This window comes from Lathamus discolor, chromosome 3, assembly GCF_037157495.1.
Source record: "Lathamus discolor isolate bLatDis1 chromosome 3, bLatDis1.hap1, whole genome shotgun sequence".
Lineage (NCBI taxonomy): Eukaryota > Metazoa > Chordata > Aves > Psittaciformes > Psittacidae > Lathamus > Lathamus discolor.
The window spans coordinates 83,824,548-83,850,071 of record NC_088886.1 but is presented as its reverse complement, the minus strand read 5'-3'; the positions used below and the strand labels follow the sequence as shown (position 1 = coordinate 83,850,071).

At 44.1% G+C, this 25,524-nt stretch overlaps 2 protein-coding genes across 10 annotated transcripts; one reads left to right on the top strand and one right to left on the bottom strand.

Moving 5' to 3' along the window:
- Positions 1–975: 975 nt before the first annotated feature.
- Positions 976–10,053, bottom strand: LOC136009840 (shugoshin 2-like). Of its 5 annotated transcripts, none has more exons than XM_065670170.1 (10): positions 9,682–10,053; positions 9,268–9,408; positions 8,212–8,387; positions 7,878–7,940; positions 7,162–7,256; positions 6,119–6,375; positions 3,504–5,429; positions 3,092–3,220; positions 2,148–2,274; positions 976–1,285 (listed from the first exon to the last, which is right to left on the bottom strand). In XM_065670170.1, the coding sequence occupies exons 2-10, from the start codon at positions 9,404–9,406 to the stop codon at positions 1,162–1,164; spliced, it is 3,036 nt and encodes a 1,011-aa protein (XP_065526242.1). In that variant the 5' UTR covers positions 9,407–9,408; positions 9,682–10,053; the 3' UTR covers positions 976–1,161. The 5 variants fall into 5 exon arrangements, with proteins under 5 accessions (XP_065526242.1, XP_065526243.1, XP_065526244.1 ...); XM_065670171.1 differs by having other exon boundaries at positions 3,504–5,426; XM_065670172.1 differs by lacking the exon at positions 7,878–7,940.
- C3H2orf80 (chromosome 3 C2orf80 homolog) lies at positions 9,367–23,885 on the top strand. 5 transcript variants are annotated; one of them, XM_065670180.1, is made up of 11 exons: positions 9,367–9,432; positions 12,060–12,259; positions 12,678–12,874; positions 13,522–13,595; positions 14,426–14,507; positions 15,010–15,092; positions 15,237–15,324; positions 15,747–15,818; positions 21,286–21,373; positions 21,957–22,063; positions 22,776–23,885. In XM_065670180.1, exons 4-11 carry the CDS (start codon positions 13,555–13,557, stop codon positions 22,860–22,862), a joined length of 648 nt encoding a protein of 215 aa, XP_065526252.1. In that variant the 5' UTR covers positions 9,367–9,432; positions 12,060–12,259; positions 12,678–12,874; positions 13,522–13,554; the 3' UTR covers positions 22,863–23,885. The 5 variants fall into 5 exon arrangements, with proteins under 5 accessions (XP_065526252.1, XP_065526248.1, XP_065526250.1 ...); XM_065670176.1 differs by having other exon boundaries at positions 22,773–23,885; XM_065670178.1 differs by having other exon boundaries at positions 13,500–13,595; positions 22,773–23,885.
- The last annotated feature ends 1,639 nt before the right edge of the window (positions 23,886–25,524 follow it).

Below are 25,524 nucleotides of genomic sequence, written 5' to 3'. Positions count from 1 at the left end.
CCCCCTCTTAGAGTAGCAGCTGTCACTATGCCTTCAGTATGAATGAGCACAGTAGTTTGCTGTTCTGCTCTTAACAAAAGAGTATAAGAAGCGCAAGTGAAAAAAGTCCCATTGCTGACCCATAACAGCAGCGGAAACAAGCAGCAGGAATAGGTGGAGATCTATGTTCCCATCTCTGGCTTCTGACATCAGTAGTTCAAAGGTCTGAGCTATTACTTTTTGTGCCATACTCAGGCAGGTCATACTAGAACAGAACCTCTGACAAATTCTGTTATTTACCCTTTCAGAGTGACAGAGTACTAGAGAAAGCTTAGTATGTTTCAGGAAACTGAACAAATAAAGGAGGGTATTTGTACATTTATTTATTTTGTTTGTTTTAATGAGTTAACAATACAGCTAAAGTGTAAACAATGTAGTAGCAGGTGCCACTATTTTCCCTCTGTACTAACAAAGTTTCCATTTTCTGGAGGACTCTACCCTACAGTGCACAGCAAGACCCAATTGATCCTGATGAACTGATGGATGTTTCTGTGAAGTGCTGAGGAGAGAAAGGAATACTTGTCTCTGTACTGGGAGAAGCAGTAAGTGTAGTTAGCCATAAGAACAGAGCACCCCTCTCTCTGCTGTGCCATGGAGAAAGAAGGAACACATTTCCTGCTTCCCTAGAGGCATGTTCCCTTTCTCTTTACTACTAATACAGGGCTCTCCAAGGCTTCAGTAGTCAACCCTAACCCTGACTTTCCAGTGGACTGGTCTACCTGGAACTTAGGCCATCCAAGCCTGGGCTGCTGCAACCCTTTCATACCCTTTAAGAAGCCCTTGTAGGTATCTACAATGCTGGAAGATCAGCCCTTCAAGACGTACTCGCCCTGGGCTTGTGCAGAGCCTGTGGTGGCACAAGCACTTGCACACAAAGACTTTGCTGACAAGCATCCAAGCATGAATAAACATCACAAAGCTTTTATACTACCCAGATAAGATAGAACACTTTATACTTTATTAGTAGTATTCATTAGAGTAAAAAACAAGCTATACAATAGCAAAGACATGCAGCACACCTAGGAGCTTTGGGGCTGCCTGTCCAACCAAAACTTTTACTTCTGGCTCCATATCTCTTCCCATTGTTATTAGCTTGGCTGCCTTGGCATTTCCTTCAAGAAACTATTCTTTTTCTTTTTTGATCTTGATAATTTCCTTGGCTTTTGCAGTTCTTTTCTTTTTGGTTTTCCTGGGAAGGCTGGTGAAGAACTCTGTGTTTGTAAATGGGTCACCCTGCCTCAGTTTGCTGCAGAACCAAAAGAGTTAGAATGAGCCATCAACATACTTCTTGAACAAGTATATGATTTTGGTTTCTAAAGCTTCTGATTTTAATGAAATGCTTCCACTATAAGATGACTGAGCAGTACAGTTTGTTCACTGTCCTGTACAGGAACAGTTGTGCCAGTATAGAGTATCTTCTGACCCAGTATAACCAGCTCCTCATAGCAAGTTCAAACTGTGCCACTTTTCAGGGAAACAACGTGTTATTACCCACTGGCATGACAACAAAGTCATCATTTTAGGAGTTAAATGATTCTGTACAGTAGCCATTGGATGTACTGAATCTACAATTTCTTAAGGAAGAGATGCAGCTACTTGTTTAGGTACTTGTATCTGCCAGAAAAAGCAAATAGAGATAGAGCCTGCTCACAGGGGAAAACCTTCCTCAAAGCCTAGCATTTCCTTCACTGAAATGCAATCTAAACATTAAAATATAAGTATTACTTAGTTGTATAAAACATTAGATATCATAGAATGGCAAGTGAAACAGGGCTTTTGTTTAGCTGTCTTTATTTAGGCTGTATTTTATCCTCATGCTTACCCCTCATTACTACTGGAATACCACAGATGCAGTATGCCAAAACATGCTTGTTTCAATGAAGGAAATAGCATCTTTGATAGCTTGATACCAGAAGCTTGCACATGCATGTGTGCTAATGTTGAATTTTGGCTTAACCACACTGTGGTAGGACAATCACAGAAACATGAAGGATAAGAACTTAAAGACAAAGCAACAGATGGTCCAGCCCTAGACAGCAAGCACATGACAGCAGAGCAGGAGATGTAGTATGGGGACAGTCATGGGAAGGAATACTTTAAAGCCCAACCTGTTCAGTTTTGGCTCTTTGTAGCAGCCTGGTTCCCATTTCCGCTTGGATGAGCGCCCTGTTGCTCCTTCCGGGCTAGAGGAAGACGAAGCGTGGGCATTGGTCAAGTCCTGCAGTGGCCTGGTCGCTGCAAGGGAAGACATTCACACAGGTGTTGATCAAAATGTTTCCAGATAATCTCCAGATATCCTAAGAAATACAGCTGCCACACAGAGAAGTGCTGCATTACAACGCTTCTCTGAACACTATGCAATCCTGAATCCGGTCATGTTCCCTCTAAACCCAGGAGACCATTTTTGTCTAGAAATCCCAGACCTGCTCCTCAAAAGTCAGATTAGGTTTCTCACTGTAAAAATACAGGTCACTAATACTGCTATGTGTCCTGGCATAGTCTTAAAAATATACAGAAATGATAGTTCCAATGCACAGAAGTTTACAGCCTGGAGGAGAAAGCAAGCTTGTGGCACCAAAACAATGAGACTTCCATCAAGATACAGGGCCATGCCAGTGTTCCCTGCAACTTTCAAAGTGAAGTTTCTAAAAGGGAGAGGGCAGGAGAATAAACTTCCTCCCTTACTACAAAGTGCAGCTCACTCTAGCTATAAAAGGCCCGATTGTCAACAGTTACATGAAGGAAAACCCCCACAAAGAAACTCTATACAGAGTATTCAATAACAGCAATCTCCCAAAAAGGCTCAGCTTAACTACTGTATTACCAGCCAAGGGGGACACCCTCCAAATCCTTTCTTTTTAAACAAACAACCACCAAACCACACAACACAAAACCAAAACAAGGGAAAAACAAAAAAAAAAAACAACCTCCAAACCAATACACACACACACGAAAAACCCAACACCAAGAGAATTTAGGTAACTTCTGATAATGAATTTCTATTTAAAAATACCACCCAGAGGTATACAGACTGAAACTTAGCAGCACTAACCATTATGGATGGAAAACCTGCCATTTTTATCATGTTCCATGCCCCAGTAACACGGAGTCTCGTAGGCAGGGACAATATCATACTTTTCAACTGCTTGAGTAATTGGTTTTCTAACTTGACAGGCATGCCCTGTAGATAACAAGAGTGGTGAAACAACTCGCAGCATGTGCTCCTAGTGTTTTCCCCAATATCCACACATGAATAAATGACCAGAAATTCTTACGGGAATGCTGATAAACTAGAGGCAAATGCAGCCACGGAAATGACTTGTCAGCACAAGTGGAAGTGTACTGGTCACTGATCCTTAACTCTCAAAAAAGTGGAGGGTTAAAAAAAAAAAATATAAGCACTTGCTGCATGTATTTTTGGCACTCGTCTCAAACACAGGTTCCCTCCCAAGCCTGGTACCTACCAGGTTCCTGTGAAGGTGAGTTCTGAGAACTTGGCTTCACCTGGCTTTTTTCCTCAGGTATTTCCTCTGCAGTCTTTTCTTTAGATATCAGGAAGCTTTCCAGCCAAACAGAGGATTTCTCTGGCATTCTGTTGCCCTCAGTACTTAAGCTCTTGGAAACTGGTGCATCTGTAAGCCAGGAGCTGACAGACAAAGCTGCAGAATAGGTCACATGGGAGGATTTAAGACTGTGTGAAAGGTCTGTATTTGCCATCTGCTCCTCCAGACAGGCATCTGGATCAGGCAGATCTGCAACGCAGGAAATCTTTCCTGTCAAGACAGTTTGCTTGGATTCAAGTTCTGCTGAACTTCCAATGAGCACTTTGGCACCATCACTTCGTCTGGCCAGGGAATCACTCTCTGGAGGTCTATAGGTGGTGTTCTCCCTCTGAAGCTTTGGTTTGGGACAGGACTCTTTTTCTGAAGTGTTCATGTTGCTGTCAACTTTTGCTTGCCCCTTTTCTTGAAGGCCCTTTGTCTTGTTCTGAGCAGCTACCATCCTCTGAACTCTGGGGATTTTGCTAGCTTTGTTCCCAGGAACAGACCTGGGACGTACAATGTCACTATCTTCAGAATTTGTCTGGACACAACCCAAGTTTTCTGCAAGATCCAAAGGACTAACAATGTAAGTTTTCCTGCTACGTTTAAGATTACCTTGTAAATCCTTTTTTCTCTCCTCAGTTACTCCTTGAACATCTATACATACTTCGACTTCATTTCTCTGATCATGACAAATGCGTTTCCTGACAGTCTTCCTCCTGCTTGTCTGGCTTCTTTTAGGCTGTTCTTCAGCTTTGGCCTCTTCTGTTTTCGCACTGTTTGGCAGATTCTCTTCCTCAGAGTCACCTCTTTGCCTAATAATTCTAGTTTTTCTGTTGGTTTTCTGTCTGATGCTCTTTGTGCTCACACTTGAGTCCTCTTGCAAAGTACAGGCACTTGAGGTCTCTTTCCTCAAGAAAAGTGAATTTTGTGGACTGGAATCATCTGGGAGAACTTCAAGACTTGAGAAGGTACAAACTGGGCTTCCTGGCAAGCTCTCCATATGCTGGATCTCAAAGGTAGTGTCCTTTTTAACCTGTTTGAGTAAGTCACTACTTTCAGGACTGTGCAGCTGTGCTGGATTCACCACATATGTTCTTCTGGAAAGGAAGACTTCAGCAGGAAAGCAGGAATGTTGCTCTGTATCACAGCCTGTGTTGTTCCTGTCAAAAGCCTCCATGCAACCCTTTTGCCTCATCTCAGAAACTTCAGACTCACTAGGACATGTTGCAGCTTTTGGCTGAAGAAGCTTCTTAGTATTTTGAGCACTCCCTTCACCTTGAGGTCTATCAGGACTACTTTCTCCATTCTTTTTAATTGCATTTGTTTTCTTTTTTCCCATACTTGCTTTCTTACCAGGTTTTTTCTCACCAGTTTTACAATTACCTTTGGTTTTAGCCTTCACAGGAATAAACTCAGGGACTCTGCTATATGTGGGGTCCATTTCAATACCACACTCAGTTTCTTTATCCTGTGTCTGATCACAAAAAATCTCTTTGCCCAAAGACTTTCTATCAGGAGTAACAGTGGTTTGAGTAGGTAAAACCACAGAGCTGGGAGATTTCAGCTGTGGCTCTGTCTTGCTCTTCCTGAAGCTGCTGCTGTCCTTTGTGATAAAGCATTCAGCTGCCTGAGTGGAACTGACAGGTGAGAAGACATCCACACCAGAAGATGGAGTGCTGCTTGTAATAAGGCTGTGATACTTTCTTCTCTGAGTAACGTATCCTTGTGAGAGACGATCCAACAAATGTTTTGCTATCTCATCGCCCTCATGTGAAAGAGAATGACTTTCCAAGGGAAGTGCTGGCAAGCTGTTGGGATTTTTTCTGGTGGTGCAAAAGGCCTCTGCTGGAAAGACAAAATTCATTGCTAAAACTAAGTAATGCAGCAGGCAAATACCAGCTTTCCCATACCACTAAATGCCATGCCCCATACACTGCCACAAACCCAGAGCATAGAAAAAGCATGATTTTGTGTCTACAGGGACTTCCCAAACTTACTGTGTAACAGAATTGCTCAGCTGGCTCCCCTCAGAACAGAAAGGCAGCTGGAAGCAAGATCCCTGAACCAGCCCTAATATTTAGGATTGCTCGTCATCTGTACAAGAGTTATTTATATGGTAAATCCACAAGGAACAGAAGATGTGCATCTAGTTAGACTGTACCTTCAGAGATTTCTGAAAATCTTATGTAAGCTCAATGCCTATTACTTAGAAATAGGCCTGAATGTCTTTTTCCAAACTGGCTGATGCTATGCTATGAGCGATCTCGAACAACTGCAAATATGCCAAAATATCCTCACCAAGGAAGACATCCTATTCTGGTATACATGTAATTATAGTGATAGCAGCATCACTAAAGTATGTAGTTCCTAGCAGTCATTAGGAGCTGCTGGAGTGATAGTTAGGAGTTAACTGGAGCTATGGCACCATGTTAATTTCTAAACACAAACACACAAAGACATATCAGAAGAACAGCAGAAGATCCCTTCCAACCCTAACCATTCTATGATTCTATGATTCTATGATCAAGGTTTACCTCCAAAGATGCAAGAGCCAAGAAAAACCTCTTGTGCTTCCATTGCTTCAGTGTTCTTCTTCTCATTCTTTTCCGGGGGGCACTGAGGCTTCTCAGCAAGCTGTGGTGGCAAAGTGTTTTTGGAGGCAATAGGCACAGCTTCCAGGGGCTCATTAGAAGCATGACTCAGAAAATCTAGTGGGGATGTCTGTGCTGCTGTGGAAGTGCAACCATCACATGGCTTGGAAATGGGCACCCTCATTGGCAACCCTGTAGCCCTGGTGAGAAGGAAGAACAGTAACAGAGATGTTCCATACCCACAATGCCCCAGAATCCAGCAGAACAGCTACAGCTTTCAAGAGTTACTGAAATACATTCCAGGCTTCAAGTGCTGCAGAACACACACTGCCCAGCCAGGATAGATTTCCCTTTTTTGTGTACACACAACTCATAAGGAAGGCACACTGCTGCAGACCCAGAAGCAGGAGAAAAGTACACTGAGGCAACAAGGAAGGCCTTTCAGTGCACAGGTTGCAATCACAGGTTCAGCTCACTGCAGGACATCAACAAGGCTGCTTGGAGATATGTGTATGTGGGCAGCTCCAAGGGCTCCCCGGTGTTCAGAAGGGGAATGAGACAGAGGAGCGATGGAATTTCAAATATATTTTAAGACATTGTGCTCTGACATTCTTTCCAAAACACAAGTTTACATCATACAAGCAGAAGACTATTAATCTTTTGTATGTAACAAAGACCAAAGCAGCCAGCTATGGCACTCACTTGAGGAGATCTTGCAGTGCTCCCCAGGTACAAAGAAAAAACCGCCTAAAGCAATGTGCTTTCAAACAAAGGAGTGAAAAAGGACAAGTTTATGCCCAGACCTGGCATTAGGACAAATAAGACAAGGAGTGAAAACAGAAAGGCACAAAGTAAGGGAAAAGATCAAGCAGTGGTGGTAGAGAAGACCTCTCATGTAAAACAGACAACTGGGCACGTAAAACACAATGGGAAGTTAAGCATTTTGAAATTCAAGACAAATTTGGTGATATCATTTTAAGGCCCACCTCACAAGCTGAACATCTGCAATATCATTGGCCCAGCTATCTTCAGTTATGCTGCTTTTCTGGCCATTCCACAAGGGTGCAGAACCTGTGTGGAACTGAAAAATGAGAAACAGAAAAATGGTTTAAAGCTCTTGCAATTCCCCATGCAAGCTCCAGCACAGAACCAGGAGCAGGAGCAGGAGCTCAGTTTCACCCTGGAAAGTATGTCAAATATTGCTGGTGACTCCCATCTAAAATGGCACAAATTACAGAATAAATTGCAGCAGAGTCGGATTCTGTCTCTGCAAGCTTAAGGATGAAGTTAAACTAGTTCAGATAATCCGAGACTAGGAAACAGGAATATGTACCCTCCCACCCACCCATGAGACAAGGCATATGGAAAGTGTCCTATTCCCTATGCTGAGTTGCCATGGCAACACTTTAAAAAAAAAATAGAAGTCACAACCTGTCATAGCAGAAGAGCCTACTAGCCAAATACAGCCAATGACCTCAAGGAAGGCAACTTGGGATAGGAATGTGCTGTAGTCTTTCCTACAAAAGTTACCCTGGAAATCATTAACACCAAGCTAAAAACAAGGATGTAACCAGCACAATTCAAGCAAGCCAAGAAAACAGCTGAAGCATCAATCACTGAAGTAAGCAGGTAAGATAAAGCAAAAGCCAGAGACAAACCTAGATCCCTTCCCAGAGCAGTGCTCACATGTCCCATGGTTTACCTCAGATAGCCGGGCTGTCTTAACTGCAGCCATAATGTTTTCAAGTTCTTTCATGGCATTATCCTACGTTGAGGTAATAAAGAGTGAAAAAAAAAAACCATAAAGACATTAAATCAAAACATCTGTTACAACAAGAATGCTTGCAACCAGAGAAAGCCATGATCTGGAGAGAGAACACAGCTTAGAAGAAAAAGTAAGCAAATAAATGGTGACATTTTTCATATGCAGAGCATGAACAATTAGTGACAGCTCACTCCTCCCAAGGTTGAGATGATAGTACTGCATACTTTGCCTACCACCCCTTCCCATGCCAGCCACACTGTTAGTGCCATACCATGAAGGAGAGCTTGTGCCGCAGCACCGCATTCTGGAAGTGGCACTCCTCTACCTCCTTCTGTAAGACAGTCTTCTCCTGGGTGAGCTGTTGTACATTGGCTTTTATCCCATTGAGGGCTAGGGCCAGTGCTTTATTGTTGTGCTTTAAGGAGACTTTAATAGTGGAGGAGTTGTCTGTGAGGGACAGAGAAGTATCACAGAATCAGCATCCAAGGTCTCATCCCTGCCTCCTCCATTATCATACTTCTTTCTTCCTCTTCCCAGAACAGCTTCTGTCAGGCTCAGATCCCTACAACTCAACAGCCACACACAAAGTCAGCAATATAATTCCTTCCAGCAGCAGAAGTCCCCCGATAACAGCAGGAAAAGCTTACTAATAACCTGCAACACTTCAGACAGACACTCCATCTTGAGTGGGTCATGCTCAGCAAGCTACTGCTTCAATTCTTAATAAAAGATGGTGTGGTTCATGTGCTTTGTGCTTTGAACAAGTCCCTGTAGTTCCGAGTCCTCATATCCATAAAAAAGAATAAAAAAGAACCTAAACACTTTCCTTCATAGTAGCCCTTAAGCAGGTTTAGATCCATGCTTCCTATTTTCAAAATAAGTAACAGAAATGCCTAGCTTTTTCAAGGTAGTCCAAATTATCTCATTCACTGTCATTGCATTGTTTCCCCCCTAAAACTAAATCAAAGTTGGGCTGTGCTCTGCACAGGATTGCTGATACTCTAAAATACCTTCCACACTTATTTTTGCTGTTTGGATCCTGAGGACTCAGTTACCCAAGCACAGCTGGCCAGTGCCATCTGAGATGCTGCCGAGCAGCCGGTAATGGCCCCAGCAGCTGCTCCGAAGATTTTGTGTTAAACATACCAGTCAGAAATACTTCAGACACCTTTGGGCACCTCAAGTGGCATCTGACACTCATTTGCAGGGTACCCAATTCACTAGAAACCCACAGGCAGAGAAGCAGCTGTTAAACTCTGTATAAACGCCACAGCCAAAGGCATAGTTATAAGCTGACATAGCTGCCAGCAAGGTAAAATACACTCACTAATGATTTTGGTTTTGATTTTTGACGCAATAGAGGCGTTCAACTTCGCCGTCTTCAAGGCGCCCTTTTTCTTCTCCCGCATGCGCTCTCTTACACCACTGAGGCTGAAGAACGTTTCGGAAGCCTCCCGAGATGCCATAGCTGCAGAGAGCGACACCGAGCAAGGTTAGCACCCGCATTCTCCTCTCCAGCAAGCACTTACCGGCCACGACTCACACCGTCCCTGAGAGGCACCTACGGCCTCGCCCCTCGTCCCGCTGCAGGGCGGACCGAGGCCAAAGCCACACGGCACCGCGCCGCACCTCGCCCCAAACCAGCCGTGCCCGGCCACGGCAGCCGCCCCCTTCGCCCAGCGGCCCCTCAGCACCGGCTGGGAGCGGAGCGGGGCGGTGGCAAGCGGACTCCCCGACTCACCTGCGGGCTGGCGCGGCGAGCCCCGCCGGGCGGCGGGCGGCGACCCCTCACGCAGCCCGAGCAGCGGAACGAGGGAAGAAACCGATCTGCCCGCCGGGCGATTTTTGAATGCAACCGCTATGGCCGGCGGCCCGCCCTCGCTTCGCCCCGCCCTGCGGCATGGCGGCGGGGGGGTCGGTGTGTGAGCGGCGGAATGGAGGGCTGTGAGCTGCCGTGCACACACTCCCCATCCCTGGAGCCGGTTGCGGCGGGGCGGGGAACGATGCTAACACTCGGGTAGTGTTAACACTCGGGGCGCGGGCTGGCCGGCGTGTGCGGAGAGCCCGTGGCGCCCGCGCGTCCGGGTAAGGCCCTGCCGCCATTTTGGGCCTGGCCGCGGCCGCTGCGGGGGAGCTGTCCCACCTGACAGAGAGCGCCGCGGAAGGCAGCCTGCGCCGAGCGCCGGCCTCGCGGGAAGCGCCCGGCTTCGAGGCCGTGCTCGTGAGGCACTGCTGCCGCCGCCTTAGCCCAGGCGCGCAGGGCTGAAACGCCTCCGAGAAGCCCTAGCGGCGTTGGGATGGACAAATCTCACTCCGAAGTCAGTTTGTTCGCCCGCAGAATGCAGCAGCGGGCTTGCAGCTTTCACCTGTGAGGAGGTGGCGTTTTACAGTCTATTAAAAGGATTATTTTTTCTTGAGTAATTCACATTTCAGCCCAAGTTAATGCTTTGCTTCCCAGACACCTTTGAATTTGTCCTCAGGAAGTTGACATTGCAGATGCAGATGTGGTGATGTTAACCGTGTTAAGGAAATTACATGCGAGGAAAAAGCCAAATAGTTTGGAGAACAGGAATTTACAATAGAGGTGCAGAGGGATTTTGCAGTACGAATAAGGGTGGTAAAAGCACTTCTACCTGCTGCCACAGGCACGTGGATGGTAGCCCTTTGCAAGAGTCTTATGTGATTATTTTATGTAATATTTATTAATACATTTGGTGAGGAGCATTAAATAATGCAGATAATTAAATGTATTCCTTACAGTTTAATAGCAGGTTGACAAAACACTCCCCGTACCAGCCCTGAAGACTGGGCCTGCAGTGGATAACAATGCAGCGGACATGCAGACCTGTGTGTTGCTTTATCTCTTGCTCTGGGGAACCTGTGACTCCTTAAATGTGCTATGGTGTGGGGGAAAGACTTAAGTATCCTTCTCTAATATGTATTCTGTGCTCTGTGAATGACAAATTCCACAGTTTGAGGGGCCTAAACTTGCTAAGTTTACTAAGTTTATGAAACACACTGATCAGCAAATTAAATTAACAGTGAACTGCTTAAAACCAGGGACTTTCCCACACAGCCCTATTCAACACTGGAGATCTTTGCAGATGTCGATTACTTGGGTTTTAAAAAGTGATTGGGCAGGTTTGTGGAAGTAAAAAACAATAAAGGGCTATTGACTACCGAGACAATACTTTTTGCTTAAGATTCTGAGCTGCAAATCAGTGGAGAACGGGGAAGGACTGAAAGTTTGATGCCTACCGGCGCAGCCTTTCCATCTCTTCCCGTAGGTATCCATTAGTGGCTGCTACTCCCCGCCGTTGGAAAAGCGCAAACAGCGCCACCACCGCGATCCCTGCCATGAAATGATACATAAGCACTTCTTGCTTTATGGGAAATAGTAGAGGGCAGCTCACCCTAGGGCTCTGGACAGGAAAGTCCCTGTCTTCATCAGGGTATCACCCTTGCCACATAACAGGAGAGGGCTTCTGTTAGCAGGACTTTGGGGGGGTCCTGGCATGACTGTGTTCGCTTTGTGAAGGTCACTTTTCATACTCACCTGGCCATACCAGCAGATAAGCCCTGAGCAGGTTTAACTGGAGGAAAGGCAGGCAGTAGATCTGCATTTCTCATCGCAAACAAGCAGTAACTCTGCTGGGGACGCAGGGTTGCTATGAAGCTTGCCAAGCAGGTGCCCTAAGAAATCAAATCCAACTTTATTATAAACCCTGCAGCTGGAATGAAAGGGGGGAGTAGAGCTAAACTTGTTGCTTATTTTACCATAGAATTAATGAGAATGACCACAAGCATCAAATGCCGCAAGGAGGGGTAATTCCCAAACTCCAGCTCTCCCTCAGTGGCCACCCACCAGGTTTTCCACTGCTATGGCAAAGACACGGTAGCACCTTCTTTACACCTTATTGCACCTTCTTAGGCACGTGAGCAACACTAACTGTAAATCTGAGCTGGGAAAGCACAGCACAGATTCTGTAAATACCAAGTAGGCTTTTTCCTGGAAAACATCTTATGTCTTATGATAGTGCATTTACTTTTGTTTTCTTAAACCATCACAAAGGCAATATTATGATTATGTCTCATAAACCCATTTCTATTTTTTATTAGGTAATCAGTTAATAATGTGAGAAGTACATTCCCAAGGAGGTGGACAGCTTTTTCCATTCAGAAGTACAGTCTGCACACCTTCCTAATCTACAAAATCCAGTTGCTTCTCAGTAACTTGTTAGGCATCATGATGCATTGGCTACCAGCAGTCCTGTGCAGAATGTGCCCCACATCCATTGGAAGGCCAACAGCACGATTTAGTAAGTCATGTTGGAATTTCTTGCCTGTTAGAATTCTTCTAATGCTGTAAGCAAAAACATAACATTGATAAAAGAACAAGTAGCAGGATCCTTGTGAAATGATATAAACACTGCAAATGGAACCCCAGATGGGCTCTTGGGAGGTATCAGGTCTATTTTTTTGTTCTGTACAGTGTAATGCTAGAACAGTGAAAGGTGACAGTATCTTTTACGAGCAATTAGATCCATCAGAAAGCAGTGAGTAGTCTCTGCCTCCCCTGCTAGCAAGTCTTCTGTTTCTAGCTAGCCACTCAGCATTGAAACTCAATGCCTAGCAGCATAAAAGGATCATTTAGCTTGAAACAATAATCCAGTGCAGGTTTAACCTTTTCTGTGTTGTTTGTTTGTTGGGTTTTGTTTCCCTTTTAATTTGGCTCAGCTCAGCAGCATTGTTTCTAAGCAACAGGAGAAATCTACAGCCTGGTGTGAAGCCATAGTGTAATTACCCTGGCATACAAACTGAGTGGCAGAGGCAAGAAAGGAACAGCAACATCAAGAGGGAATTCCTCCTCATAGATACCTGAAGTCAGAGGCTCCGAACCCAGATCCTGAGGCCTTTTCCGAGAGTTGACACAGGTAGTAGGTGATTTCTTGTATACATGTATGAGAGAGATAATAGGGGGACAATATCCAGTAACACAGATATCTTACTAGACATGTTACTACTTTGTGCATAATGGAGCAAAGGAGTGAAGCCTGCACTTCAATACTACGATATATTGATGGGTCAGGTGCCAGCTTCTCTCTTTGCTGTGTCCTGTCAGGCCAGCTGTTATCTCTTCCACTCTTTCCTCTTCCCAGTTCATCCCTTCTTTTTACCACATAGATCTCGTTAATGCACATACAGCATCAAGAGCAAGCCATGTGCGAAGAAACTCAGAAGCAGCAGCAGATTAATAGATTGCATTATATGTGAGAATATAGATGACTGTCATGGGGATGCAAGCAACCTGAAATCTGACACTCAGATCAATGCTTATTTTAAATGGGCTCATTCTGCCAATTTCCCATTACCAAACTCCTTACCCTCAGTTTCAGTGTTTTGAATGTTGTCTTCTCTTTCTTGACTAGATTTTTCTCAGCCTCTATTGTAATCCAGCCTGGGAAATAGATTTAACTGGATTTTTGTAGGGGGTCTCCAAGCGTCCTATACTCTTTATCTATGATTCCTGTTTGCTTACTGACAGAAATATTTTGGTAGGATACACTTTTCTCTCTCCTAGATCCCACTGAACATCTGTTACAGGAGCTAGAGTATGGAAAGAAAACGCCTGAAGAAAGAGGTTGAAAAACTCCTGTAAGTAGCAACTGCTCACAACTGCCTTCATTGCATTTGGGATGGACTGGTTTTTGTTTCAAAGTGTTGCATGACCTAGCTGGATGAGAACTCTAAAACCTTAGTCTTTTCTTGCTGGGAGGTAGGAACAGACTTCCTTTGAGATTTTTTTCATTTTCTCAAATGCAGTCTGCACTGTGACACTTGACTGCATATGTGACAGTAGAGATGTCACAGCCTAGAACTTGCTCTGTGTCAGTGGGAGTGACCAGGGAGGTGCAGAGTTCCTCCCTTGCCATGCAGCCAGTGCAGCTGCTGTAAGGTGTCTCCTAGTTCATGCATCAGGATCTCATGCTCTCAATTTAGAAGCACCCAGCAGACAACTCCAATGTCCCATCTATTCCATACAAGTCCTGTGCCCATCTTCTCTAGGACTGCTTGGATGGATCAGTAGTATTTAGTCTGAGGAAAAATTGCAGAATCAGACCTCCCCTGAATGAGAAAGAACAAGCACCAGTGAAGCATCTCTTTCAGTCTCTTTGCCATATAGTGAAATCCTTCTGTGAGTCCCCAGACTTTAAATACTTAATTCATATTTGTACTTATTCATGTATTTTGGAGCCTTTGTCGAAGACAGCAGTGTGGTTGAGTGAAGTTAATATTAGCAGTGATGCAGAAAATTAACAGCTTTCCAACTTAGGAGGTGCCTGTGAGGAATCCTAGAGCAGATTCCTAACCCTGAATCATTGCAAATTTAGCCTCAGTCTTGCACTAGGTTTAATCTATTGCATTTCTTATGTACTGGATTGCTTAGAACCAGTCGTAATTTGGAGTTACTTTCTTGCTTTAAGGGGCGATTATGTTGGCATCAGACTGCAAGAAAATGAATTTGATCCAAGAGGACAAAGGCAGCCCACTTTTCTAGATGACATGGTAATCACCATTCTTACTTCTTACCCTTTTTAACTGCATAGCTACTGAGAACTCTGAAGGGTGGCTGTTTGGTACAGCTAAACAATCTGTTCCTACAATCATCAGTAAAAGCCTATCACTGAAATGAGTATCAAAAGAGACTGGCTGTGAATAGCATCCAGGTGTAATGTATCCAATATAATTCAAGCTTTTGCCAATTTTTTGGCAGGGCAAAGCTTATCCACAGGGAACATTTAAGTCAACTAACCAAAGGGAATTCTTCACAAACTAAAGCTGTCTATGTATAACCAAATGTCTTTCAGCTAAGCTGAGAAAGCCTTCCTGGTATGTTTAAAACCCCTCAAACTTCAGCAAGTGTCTTACAACTGGTGAGGTACCCAGTGTAGTTGAGACAATACTGGCCTTCAGCTCACATTTCCCTGCATTTCTCTGGTCTTTCTGTCATCCCCCAGTTAAGCAATTACAGTAAAACAAAACACATAAGGTTATTCTGTCTTTCCAGGTCCATTACAACTTAGCCCTGAGCATTGCTTTGCTGTGGCTACGTGACTTGGGTGTTCAGACTACACTGACAAGAGAGAAAATGTGAGTATTGCAAAGCTAAGGTCCCGCTGTTGCAGTGGGTTGCACCAGTATGAAAATGGAGTAAAAGCAGCAGTGAATCAGGCTCAGGACTACTTTTTGCATGTATAACACCAGGCTAATAATCTTGTTTAAAACACCGTACAGGAATTTTGCAGCTCACAACCGATACGCATATCCCAACCGAATTGAGAGAGAAGCTATGATATTGTCTTCATATGCTGGAATATTAATGGTAAGAAGGCAAGAAAGATATAAATACCTTTTGCTCTATGCCAACTGTTTAGGAACACTCCTTGTATCCTGAATGACTGTGTTCATTGAAAGCACAGTATACAGACCGTGCAAATATTACAAATCTGTCTAATTTTTATCAGGTAGTCATTAAGTTTTGCTCAGCCTTAGAAAAAAAGAAAAAATAGGCAGTTTTGGTAGCTGATCTATGTGTGTGTATAGGCTACTTACCTTGTGTCACCCAAGTGCAAAACAGTGAGCAAGTTCCAGAACCAGATCTCAATAGATTCGTACTAGCAGCATGAAACAATACTAGGAGCTCACATGAAGGAGATGAAATTAAAGGGATATTAGCTGGATTTCATACATTCACTTTAAAGAATGCTACTTCTGAGAGCTGAGCCTCCTTACCTGCCTTCACAGAACAGCATTCCTGTTGAAGAGATCTTTGAGATTTACAGACCCTCAGCGACACACTGTCAAAGCTCTGCAAAGGTGAGTGATTTATCAGTTTTTCCTCATCTCTAATACAGATTTGAGTGAAGATCTCTCTTACCTATGTGGACTGGTCCAATATGTAATACATTGGGCTGGCATTCTGGGAATGTGATCCACATATGGATTATTTCGTCTCATTTAGAGTAAACATGGTTGAACTATTATTTCCTTCTCACATCTCACAATAGCTTAGAGCCTTGTGGATCGTCTTTTACCATCATAACAAGGTATAAAGCCAACATGTGCAGTTGTAGTTACCCATGGAGTATTTCATTCCTGCTACTAGTCTTGAGAGTGTGTGTCAGAGCTGCAGAGTGCAGCACACTTCTTAATTGCTTGCAGATCTTATTGTGTGTTGGTGTGTTATAGCGCCTGTTTATCCCAGCTCTCCCGTACTAATAAAGGAAGGGACTTCATTCTGTGAAAAACAATCACTATTGTTAGACCAGCAGTGACTGAGGATACGTGCATGATAGCTGGCAACATCAGTACAATAAACTCACACATCTTGTTACAGCAGAATACAAGAATTCAGGTAGCATTCAAGACCACAGTCTAGGTATGACAGTGTGAGTTTTACCTGAAGTTACTGCTTTCCTTTGGGATTGTCATCTGGCTGCCAAAGATGTGCTTTGTCTGCGTCAGGCATGAGCCAGAACTTTAGCCAGAGGAGCTCATGGCACCTCTATGCAAACATTTAAGAAAGAGCAGCAGCTGCTAGGGAAGGAGATATAGAATCACAGAATCATAGAATAGTTAGGGTTGGAAGGGACTTCAAGATCGTCTAGTTCCAACACCCCTGCAGTGGGCAGGGACACCTCACACTAAACCATGCCTCCCACTAAACCATGCCACCCAAGGCTCTGTCCAGCCTGGCCTTGAACACCGCCAGGGATGAAGCATTCAAAACTTCCCTGGGCAACCCATTCCAGTGTCTCACCACCCTCACAGTGAAGGATTTCTTCCTTATATCCAATCGAAACTTCCCCTGTTTAAGTTTGAACCCGTTACCCCTTGTCCTGTCACTACAGTCCCTAATGAAGAGTCCCTCCCCAGCATCTTTATAAGCCCCTTTTCAGATACTGGAAGGCTGCTATGAGGTCTCCATGCAGCCTTCTCTTCTCCAGGCTGAGCAGCCCCAACTTTCTCAGCCTGTCTTCATACGGGAGGTGCTCCAGTCCCCTGATCATCCTCGTGGCCCTCCTCTGGACTTGTTCTAACAGTTCCATGTCCTTTTTATGTTGAGGACACCAGAACTGCACACAATACTCTGAGGTCTCACAAGAGCAGAGTAGAGGGGCAGGATCACCTCCTTCGGTCACGCTCCTCTTGATGCAGCCCAGGATACGGTTGGCTTTCTGGGCTGCTAGCGCACACTGCCAGCTCGTATTCATTTTCTTATCAACTAACACCCCCAAGTCCTCCTCCACAGGGCTGCTCTGAGGACATGTGTAAGGAGACATGTGGGGTGACTATTAAGAGACACATGCTCTTGGAAGGAGGCATCCCCTCCATGCCAAGGCGTGCAGGAAAAAAGCGCATAGGAAAAGTAAGAAGTACAGAGAAACACCAGACAGAAAACAGTCACAAGCTCATCCTCCTTTGCCACTCATCACCTCACAGAAGGAATTGGGTCAGACTGAATGTAACCATGAAAAAAAGGGAAGTTGAAACTAGGCAGGGGAGGAAAGGTGCTTACTATGTTTTAACTTACGGAGTTGGACCTCTTGATGCTTTCTTCTTTACACCACCACAGATCAGAAATCTCTAGCAGCATAAGGGCTACTTCTAAAATCTGTGCTTCATCTTTAGTCTAAAAGTCACACATTGCATGCTAGAATATTTGAATGATGTGCTTCCGGGTTTAGAGGTTTATGGAGACTTTTTATTGGCATGCTTCTTTTGGCTTAAATGCCTGGCTGACTGCAGACACTTCTTGGTTCCTTTCTGGCCTGCACACTGATGTGGGACTTTGCCAACCCAAGCAAACAAAGTGGTAGTGCAGGGAAGGCAGGCACGTAAAAGCTTTTGTCTTTCGTAGCTGACCTTCAGGAAGATGTTTTTCTTCTTCAAAGGGCAGAGGCTGTTGTACTGTTCCTCTTTTGGACCTCTGCTGGAAATTATCCCCAGGCTACCAGAAAAAGAAACTGTGTATTTGGTCCATGTAAAACTGGAAACAGCAGAAAAATGTAACTGAGCAATGAGATGGATACAAAAAAAAGGCCTTCAGTAGACAAAAAGGAGATACTTTTCCAGCCTTACTTATCAGGTCTCATCTTAGCCCTGCTGAAATTTCACCAGTTAAAACTTTTCAGTTCTACCCTGCCCTGGAACTAGTTCTTACCTTAGCCCCAGCCTTCAAGTGGTATCCCATTCCCAAACATACTTAAAGGCTTTCATCACTGCTAGTGTCACACACATTGCAGAATCTATCCCACACTTTTTGATGTCTTCTGCCTTTTAGGTCCACATTTGGTGGTATTAGTGACTCTTAGCTTTGGCCATAGCAACGATACACTCTTGATTTCTTTTCCCACAAGCCTACTGCCTAGACTGGTGTGCTGCAAGCAATGAAGTGGAAGGAAGCTCCTGCTGCATAAAGGCCTAATGCATTTGGATCCTATAATATATTGTGCCTTTAAAAAATGTTACATTTTAAGTCATTTGCCCCTTTGCCCCATTCGTAATAACAAAGTAACTCCAGCTTTCTCTCTTCAGACAGAGCAAAAAGCTGAACTATTAACCTCCTCCTCTACCTCACAGTGTGCCAGGCAACAAAAGGGCAGCCCAGTTACTCACAACCACACTAAGACGTAACCCAGCTCCTGGGCCTTTGGCATAGTGCTTTACAGAGCAGCATTCCCACTAGCATGCTGTGATTACCACTAATGTGGGATGGAGGAAGAGGCTATGCAGATCCAAGGAGGTACAGCCTGCTTCACAAAGGCTTTGCCTGTGTTCAGAGCAAGTTTCTCTAGCAGAAGATCTTTAGTCATGTAAGTGTAATTGCCCTTCAAAAAAGCAGGGGAGGTATTATACTCTTTAATTCATTACTCAAATCAAAAGAAAGTATTCTATATGGCCCAGCTATTTAATGAAAGAGCATTTGTAGCAGGAATATATAGATTTCATTTTCAGTAACACAGACTTTATTGATGTTCCCCAAGCAACCATTAAAAGTTGCTGTGGAATTGTAATCAGAGTACAAAAGATGATTCACATGTAATTCACAGTGGTTCTGGTGCACTTAGTTTATTTTTTGTTTACTTTAGTCATGCTTAGCCATAATATTAACAACAGACTGCCATCCGATGTCCAGAAAGGGCTAGAGCTCACTCCAGCTCACAGTTACATGCATCAGAACAGCCTTGGCCATAACCTCTTAGTTGAATCTTCCCATGTCAAGAACTAGAAATGCCACTAGATGCCTTGTAGGTACATTTCACATGTTAGATTGAAAGAGGAATCTTCCACTCTGCTCCAGAGATAAGTGGGTGGATCAGCTTTCCCTCTTTTGCTGTGGACATTACATTGTGCATTTTTATTGTCATGCTTCTTATGGGCAAGAATCCTTTTCTCTAGGAATTCCCAGCCCAGGATATTTTTTGAAGTCTCCATGTTGAGTGCACAGCATACAGTGGAGAGGAGTGGTGTTTTCTTGAAAGTCTTCCACCTACTCATGCTGCTTCCCATGGTGGTTTGTGGGGTTTGTTTGTCAGTTTGGGTTTGTTTGGGGTTTTTTGTGGCTTTGTTTGGGTTTTGGTTTGGTTTGGTTTTGGGGGGATTTTGTGGGGGGTTTCTTGTGTTTTTTGTTGTTGCTTGGGGTTTTGGATTTTATTTTGTGGGGGAGGAGGTAGTGGGGTGTTTACCTTTGATTTATATTCTGATGTTATGCAATCAGAGACAAAGAAAGAACAGAAACACTGTTTCTGTTCATCTCATATTACTGTGCACTTGCCTAGATCCTGTCCCTAGTGGACTTGTGGATACTTCCCTGCTGCTCACGAGATAGCTGTCCTGGGTTCAGCTATAACAGTTTTTTTTCTCCTTCGCAGTAGGTGATGCAGTGCTGTGTTTCAGCTTTAGCCTTAGAACAATGCTGATAACACACCGATGTTTTAGTTGTTGCTAAAAAGTGATTACTCCGATCAAGGACTTTTCAGTCTCATGTTCCGCCAGTAAGGCACGGGAAGCTGGGAGGAAGCAGTGACAGGACACCGGACCCAGACTAGCCAAAGGGGTATTTCATACCACAGCACATCATGCCAAGTATATACACTGGAGGGAGTTACACGGAAGGCCCAGATTGCTGGTCGGGTCAAGCTAGGTATTGGTTGGTGGGTGGTGAGCAATTGTATTCTCTCCCCTTGTTATTTCCCTTATCATTATAGGTGGTAGTAGTATTATATTGTACTTTAGTTATTGGACTGTTCTTATCTCAATCCATGGTATTTCCATTCTTTCGATTCTCCTCCCTATTCTGCCTGGAGCAGGGGAAAAGGAAGGGAGTGAGTGAACAGCTGTGTGGTATTTTGCTACCAGCTGGACTTAAACCATGACAATAGCAGAGTTACAAAATTTTCTAAATAGGAAGATAAACCATTGCTATCAGGGTCTCCAGTTTCTATTTCAGACAACAGCACTGCTTAGTTTTAATCATGGGCATAAGATCATTTCCACTTTGGGAAAGGAACAGAAATGCTTTGCTGAATTTGAGAACTGAGGGTAATTTGTTTTGCAAAGCCATAATTAGTTTAAGAGGTTAAATCTACTGTTTCCATTAACTGTAACTCTTGGAGCACAGCTTGTGCCTCTTAAAGAGTCCTAGACTCAAAGAGCTGGAATCCAGCCCATCTCAAAATTCAGTTTCTGTGGATCTCTGGTTATCTTTTTTTTGTTCCCTGTTTCCCATCAAAGTAAATTGGTGGACAATCTCCATAAGTTCTGAAGCCTTGGCTTAGCTCTCCTTGAAAATCAAGCACTAGCTACACAAAGATATATAGATACTTAAGGGGCTAAGTCACATCCTAGTGGGATTCTGTTTCATAAGAAAGGACATCCTGGCCTGAAATGGATGTAATGGTTGCTATCCTGACTGCCTGTCACTTCTCAGTTTCCTATTCTGTTGTCTGGCTATTTCAGGAGCTGCCATATGAACAGCTGAGGAGCTGCAGGCTGCTGCAGGATGCTATGGCAGACCACAATGCCCAGGCTGCACCAGCACACACATGGCTATGAAATGCAGCAGCTCAGCTACTATGCGGATAACTGAAATGTCTGGCCAGTGGGGATGGGCACTTCAAGAAGCTGGGTGGATCAAGCAGCCAGGACAAAAACTGTCAGCAAAGCTGCCCTTATTTATCTACCAGGACCTTGCTTTCTGCTGACCCCAACAGAGACTGCCCATTTGGCTAGGCACATAGTTTCTGCAGACATACTCATCCATGAATTGTTGTCTTTCCAGAACCACTGGATTCAGCCTTTCAAGCTCTCCCTGCATCCATTTGCCATGCTGACTGCCCCTGAAGCTGCACAGTATGCCTGCAAGCAAAGTGAGCACATTTTACCCCAACTCCCACAAGGCCAGGGCAGGGGGATGTGGGGCAGCAGTGCCTGGTCCAGCAGAGCCACCAAGTCACAGACTGCTGAAGTGCAACAGAAGCATGTGAAAAGGACCATAAACCTTGGTCTGTGCCTATTCTCTTGCAGGGAGGGAAGGTATGGGCATTTTCTCATTGTAGCCTAGAAATAGTGTCTAGCTCAGGCTCCTCAAGTTTATGACAGTTGCAAAGGGAGCATTTTCCTCAAGTTCAGGTAAACAGTAAGATTACATGTTTCTCATAGAATCAGCCTTTATGTCTTGACAGTCACTTGTTTGTTCTTAAGCTTCAGTTAATAGCAGGAATTTTGCAAAGGTCAGTTATGTTACTGGCCAGTGAAAGAGCCACCTTCCCCTTCCCTGCTTCATTTCCAAGTGCAACAAAAATGAGAGTAACTTCAGGAGCATTAGAGAATTTGAAGCTGGCACCCCTTATCTCCAACCACGTGCAGCTGATCCCATGCAGTAGGTCTGTAAACCAGTCTAGTGGTACTGCATAAGCCCAAGGTGATGCGATACTCTTTCTCTCTCACAAGGCACCAAGTTCCAGACAGTAGCAGCATATCAAAAGACCAGCCCTGGTTCAAGGAGAGCTAAAAAGGACAGCAAGCAACTGGACTCACTGACCAAAGGAAAACAACAGGTTGGCAAAGCAGGTCTGAAGAATTCACACAAGCCAGTGAAACTATTTTTGCAACGCTAGCACTGACTGTCACAGCTAGATCACACCTCAGGCCACCCAGAGCCCACAAAACCTTTTTTGTCTCACGCTAAAACATGCTGAGAAGTGCAGACATTTCATACTAGTATTAATTTGTAACTGTCAATCCTAAATTGGACTTTAATGGCAGCTGTATAACAACTTGTCAGGAGGTGTCACTCATGAGCTGGAAAGTCAATTCCAGTAATATTAAACAAAAGACATGGAAGCCACTCTTCTGGCTTATGTCCCTGCAAAACACATTCACTACTATCAGTTTTAGGTTTAAAAGTAAAATAAAAAAACAAAACAAAAAGTTGAAACTATATTTTCTTTAAATAACAAAAAATGATTCCATAAAGAAGCCAATAATATCAGATGAGCCTAACATGTACATGAATTGGTCTCTGCCTTTCCCTTTGTCCATGATCTGCTAAAGTCTATTTGCTGCAGCTTCCTCTGAGCTAGAATGCTAACATTCCAGCAGCAGGGCTGGATTTTACCAAGTAAAGGGGCTCCCCCACAACCCTGAGTTCAGTGTGCATCACATGTTTCACAGCAGGGGGGAAGCTGATCTGCCACACAGTCCTCATCTCTCCTGATGGATTCAGCCATGCATGCTGTGCTTGCATTTATTAACATTTGCATCCAGCAGGGAGTTACAGAAGCAAAACAAGGAATCCCTCCGGAAAAGCCTGGCACTGATTCAGAAGCAAGGAATGCAAAGGAAACAAAGACATAAAGACCCAGACTTCATGTACCTCACTTAGCTGTAGGTGAGCTAATGGATGCCTGCTGCCTTAGCTTTGGTAATACATTTGCAACTTGTGTTTTGTGGGGTTTTTTCTTTGTTTTGTATTTAAATCTTAGCAGTCATTCCTTCCTTCCTGCCTCTTATATCCAAGACGGACATTCACTCCTCTTCTCTTAGCCACCTCTTTTCTGCTTCCCTGCCAGTGTGTTGGGAGCTTACATTTTCCCAATACATCCCTACTGCTTCTCAACACACCATGCTACTTTTATGGAGCCAAACAGAGGATGCAGCACTTCAGAGACAGGGAGTACACACTTCCCCTTATCCACAGTGCTGTGCAGCTCCCACATATGACCCAGAGTGGGCCAGGAATGAGCTTCCCTGCATGTGCCACAAGAGTTGTGCTTCTCAGGATGATCCCATTTTCTTCAGCTGTCCTCTAATCACCCTGCTTTCTTATTTCCTTAGAGGCCTCAGCTAAAGAAAAAGCCTCTCCCTGTAGTGCCAGTGTAGCACTGAAGCCTGTCTTCCATTCCCTGCTTGCTGGTCTCGCAGTTTACCTCTGCTATGCTCATGCTGTGTTGCCCGAGAACACTCCCCATTTCCTAGATGGACTGTCACAACCCTCATCCTTGTACTAAATTCTGCCTTGGGTTTCTAGTTGGGTTCATGCAGTTCTGCTTCCACATCCCTCTCTTCCTCTGCCTGGAAGCCTAGGCACACAGCTTGGGGTGTTTCTATAGGATTCTTTCTACTTAATTCCATACAAGTTTCAGGGCTCAGTGGAGTAGTAGAAGTGTTCACTGCTGAGAAGCATGTTTAACTCCATTAGATATCTTTACATATGAAAAGGATAGAAATAAAGATTCCCAGCTACATCTAGCCATGAAATAGATATTCATCCAAAGTATGGTCTCATTGTACAGCTGCATTAACCCACACCCTGGAGATGGTCCTGTACTCTTAATGCAAAATATTTGCTTAAGGAAAAAAGACAATAAACACTTGTGAAGCAATACTATTTTTCTTCTGCCTGCTGATTCTTAGTCAGTCACTGAGCCTATATATGGAGATGCCAAAAGACAGCACTACACAAGAAAGAATGGTTATACTTAGTGATTCAAAGGGTCTTTTAGAAGTCATCATGGACTCAAAGCTTGTTTTCAGCTTACCATATTCACAGCTCTTTATTTTAACATATCACATATTTCCTGTTCAAAATCAGTCTAAAATAAAATGTAGTTGCTGTAAACACTTGGCCTTTCAATTTTGAGCTCTCCATAGGGAAAGACCTATTATTGGTACATTCCAAACCAACTGAAATCCACATATTGGTACATTCAAAAAATTATAGATTAACTGGTGAGTCTTTGTGCTGATATTGATGGGTCTTCTTGGCCATATAGTGCATCCCCCACTTGCCTTTCAAGCTGTGTGAGCCAAAGTTGAAGGCCTTAAGGGTGTCAGATGAGAAGGCTAGAGGGGTCTTAAGATCAACAGCAACATCATTCTCACTTACACAGGAACTTTTTAGTCATGGATTTCTTAAGCATCACCTGTTTTGCCCTGGTTAGTTCACTCTGCAGGAGCAGGATTACTGCAACACACTATCCAATCCCATTTAGCAGCTCCTACTTCTCTTTCCAGGGCCTGTGTCACAGCATAGGCGGATTCCTAGAGCTTAGACCACCCATCGCTTCTAAAGAGTCTTCTCTTCTTGCAAACAAATTCAGTAGAGCAGTGCCAGGACCTGACCAAATTTAATTTCAACTCAAACAGCATCAGTGTGACCTCTTAAAGCCAAAGCAGAGAGAAACTGTACTTTGAAATGAGGTCATTACAAGAGCGGAAGAGGTGTTATTGCTGCTAAGCACATGAGGAGAACAATGGTGAGGGGGTGGTTAAGATTAAACAGCTAGAGAGATTAACATCTCATGACTACTTTTTGTTCACTGGAACTGGCAATAAAATAAACAGTAAGACTCTTAACAAATAGGTGATTAGCAATGTTACTCCAATGCTGCTTTTGCTATTACAGTGCTGCCATGGTCTTCACTTTTCATTGACTAACATTTCCTGGATTTTAGATAAGGCTGGTAGAGTTAAGACAAGTAAGCAACTGAAATGTTGCTGTGCTAATAAGCACAAAAACAGTGTTTCATTTTCAGGGTGCATATACCTGCCCCTTTTGCTACTCCCTCTCCTGGTGGCTGGCTTGTGTCAAGCCCAGCAGATCAGGTGGTTTGCTGTTCACATTTTCAGACAGCCAAAATCAGGGACCTGAAAGATGCTTGCAGATGTGTGCACAGTGAGATTGATAGCCTTCTGTCACCTTGGCTGAAGTTTCCTCCTTTCCTGAGGAAAGGCTTTGCTGTGACCAGCCCAATTAGGCAGCTATGCAAAAAAAGCTCTTCTCAGCTATGCAAAAAAAGCAGTGTACATAGTTCAGAGCTCAGATGAGATGCTGAGTCATGAATTTGTTCTACAGGACCCAGAAGGGACCTCTGATGTGCACACTTAACAGCTGTCACATGCATACAGTTGGTGCCTACGACTGCACTGTAATACTATCCACAGTAGGAAAGATAAGAAACCATTTTGGGTCTGTTCTTTCCAAGTGCCTAAAATCATGGTACTTACGACTTGTGCA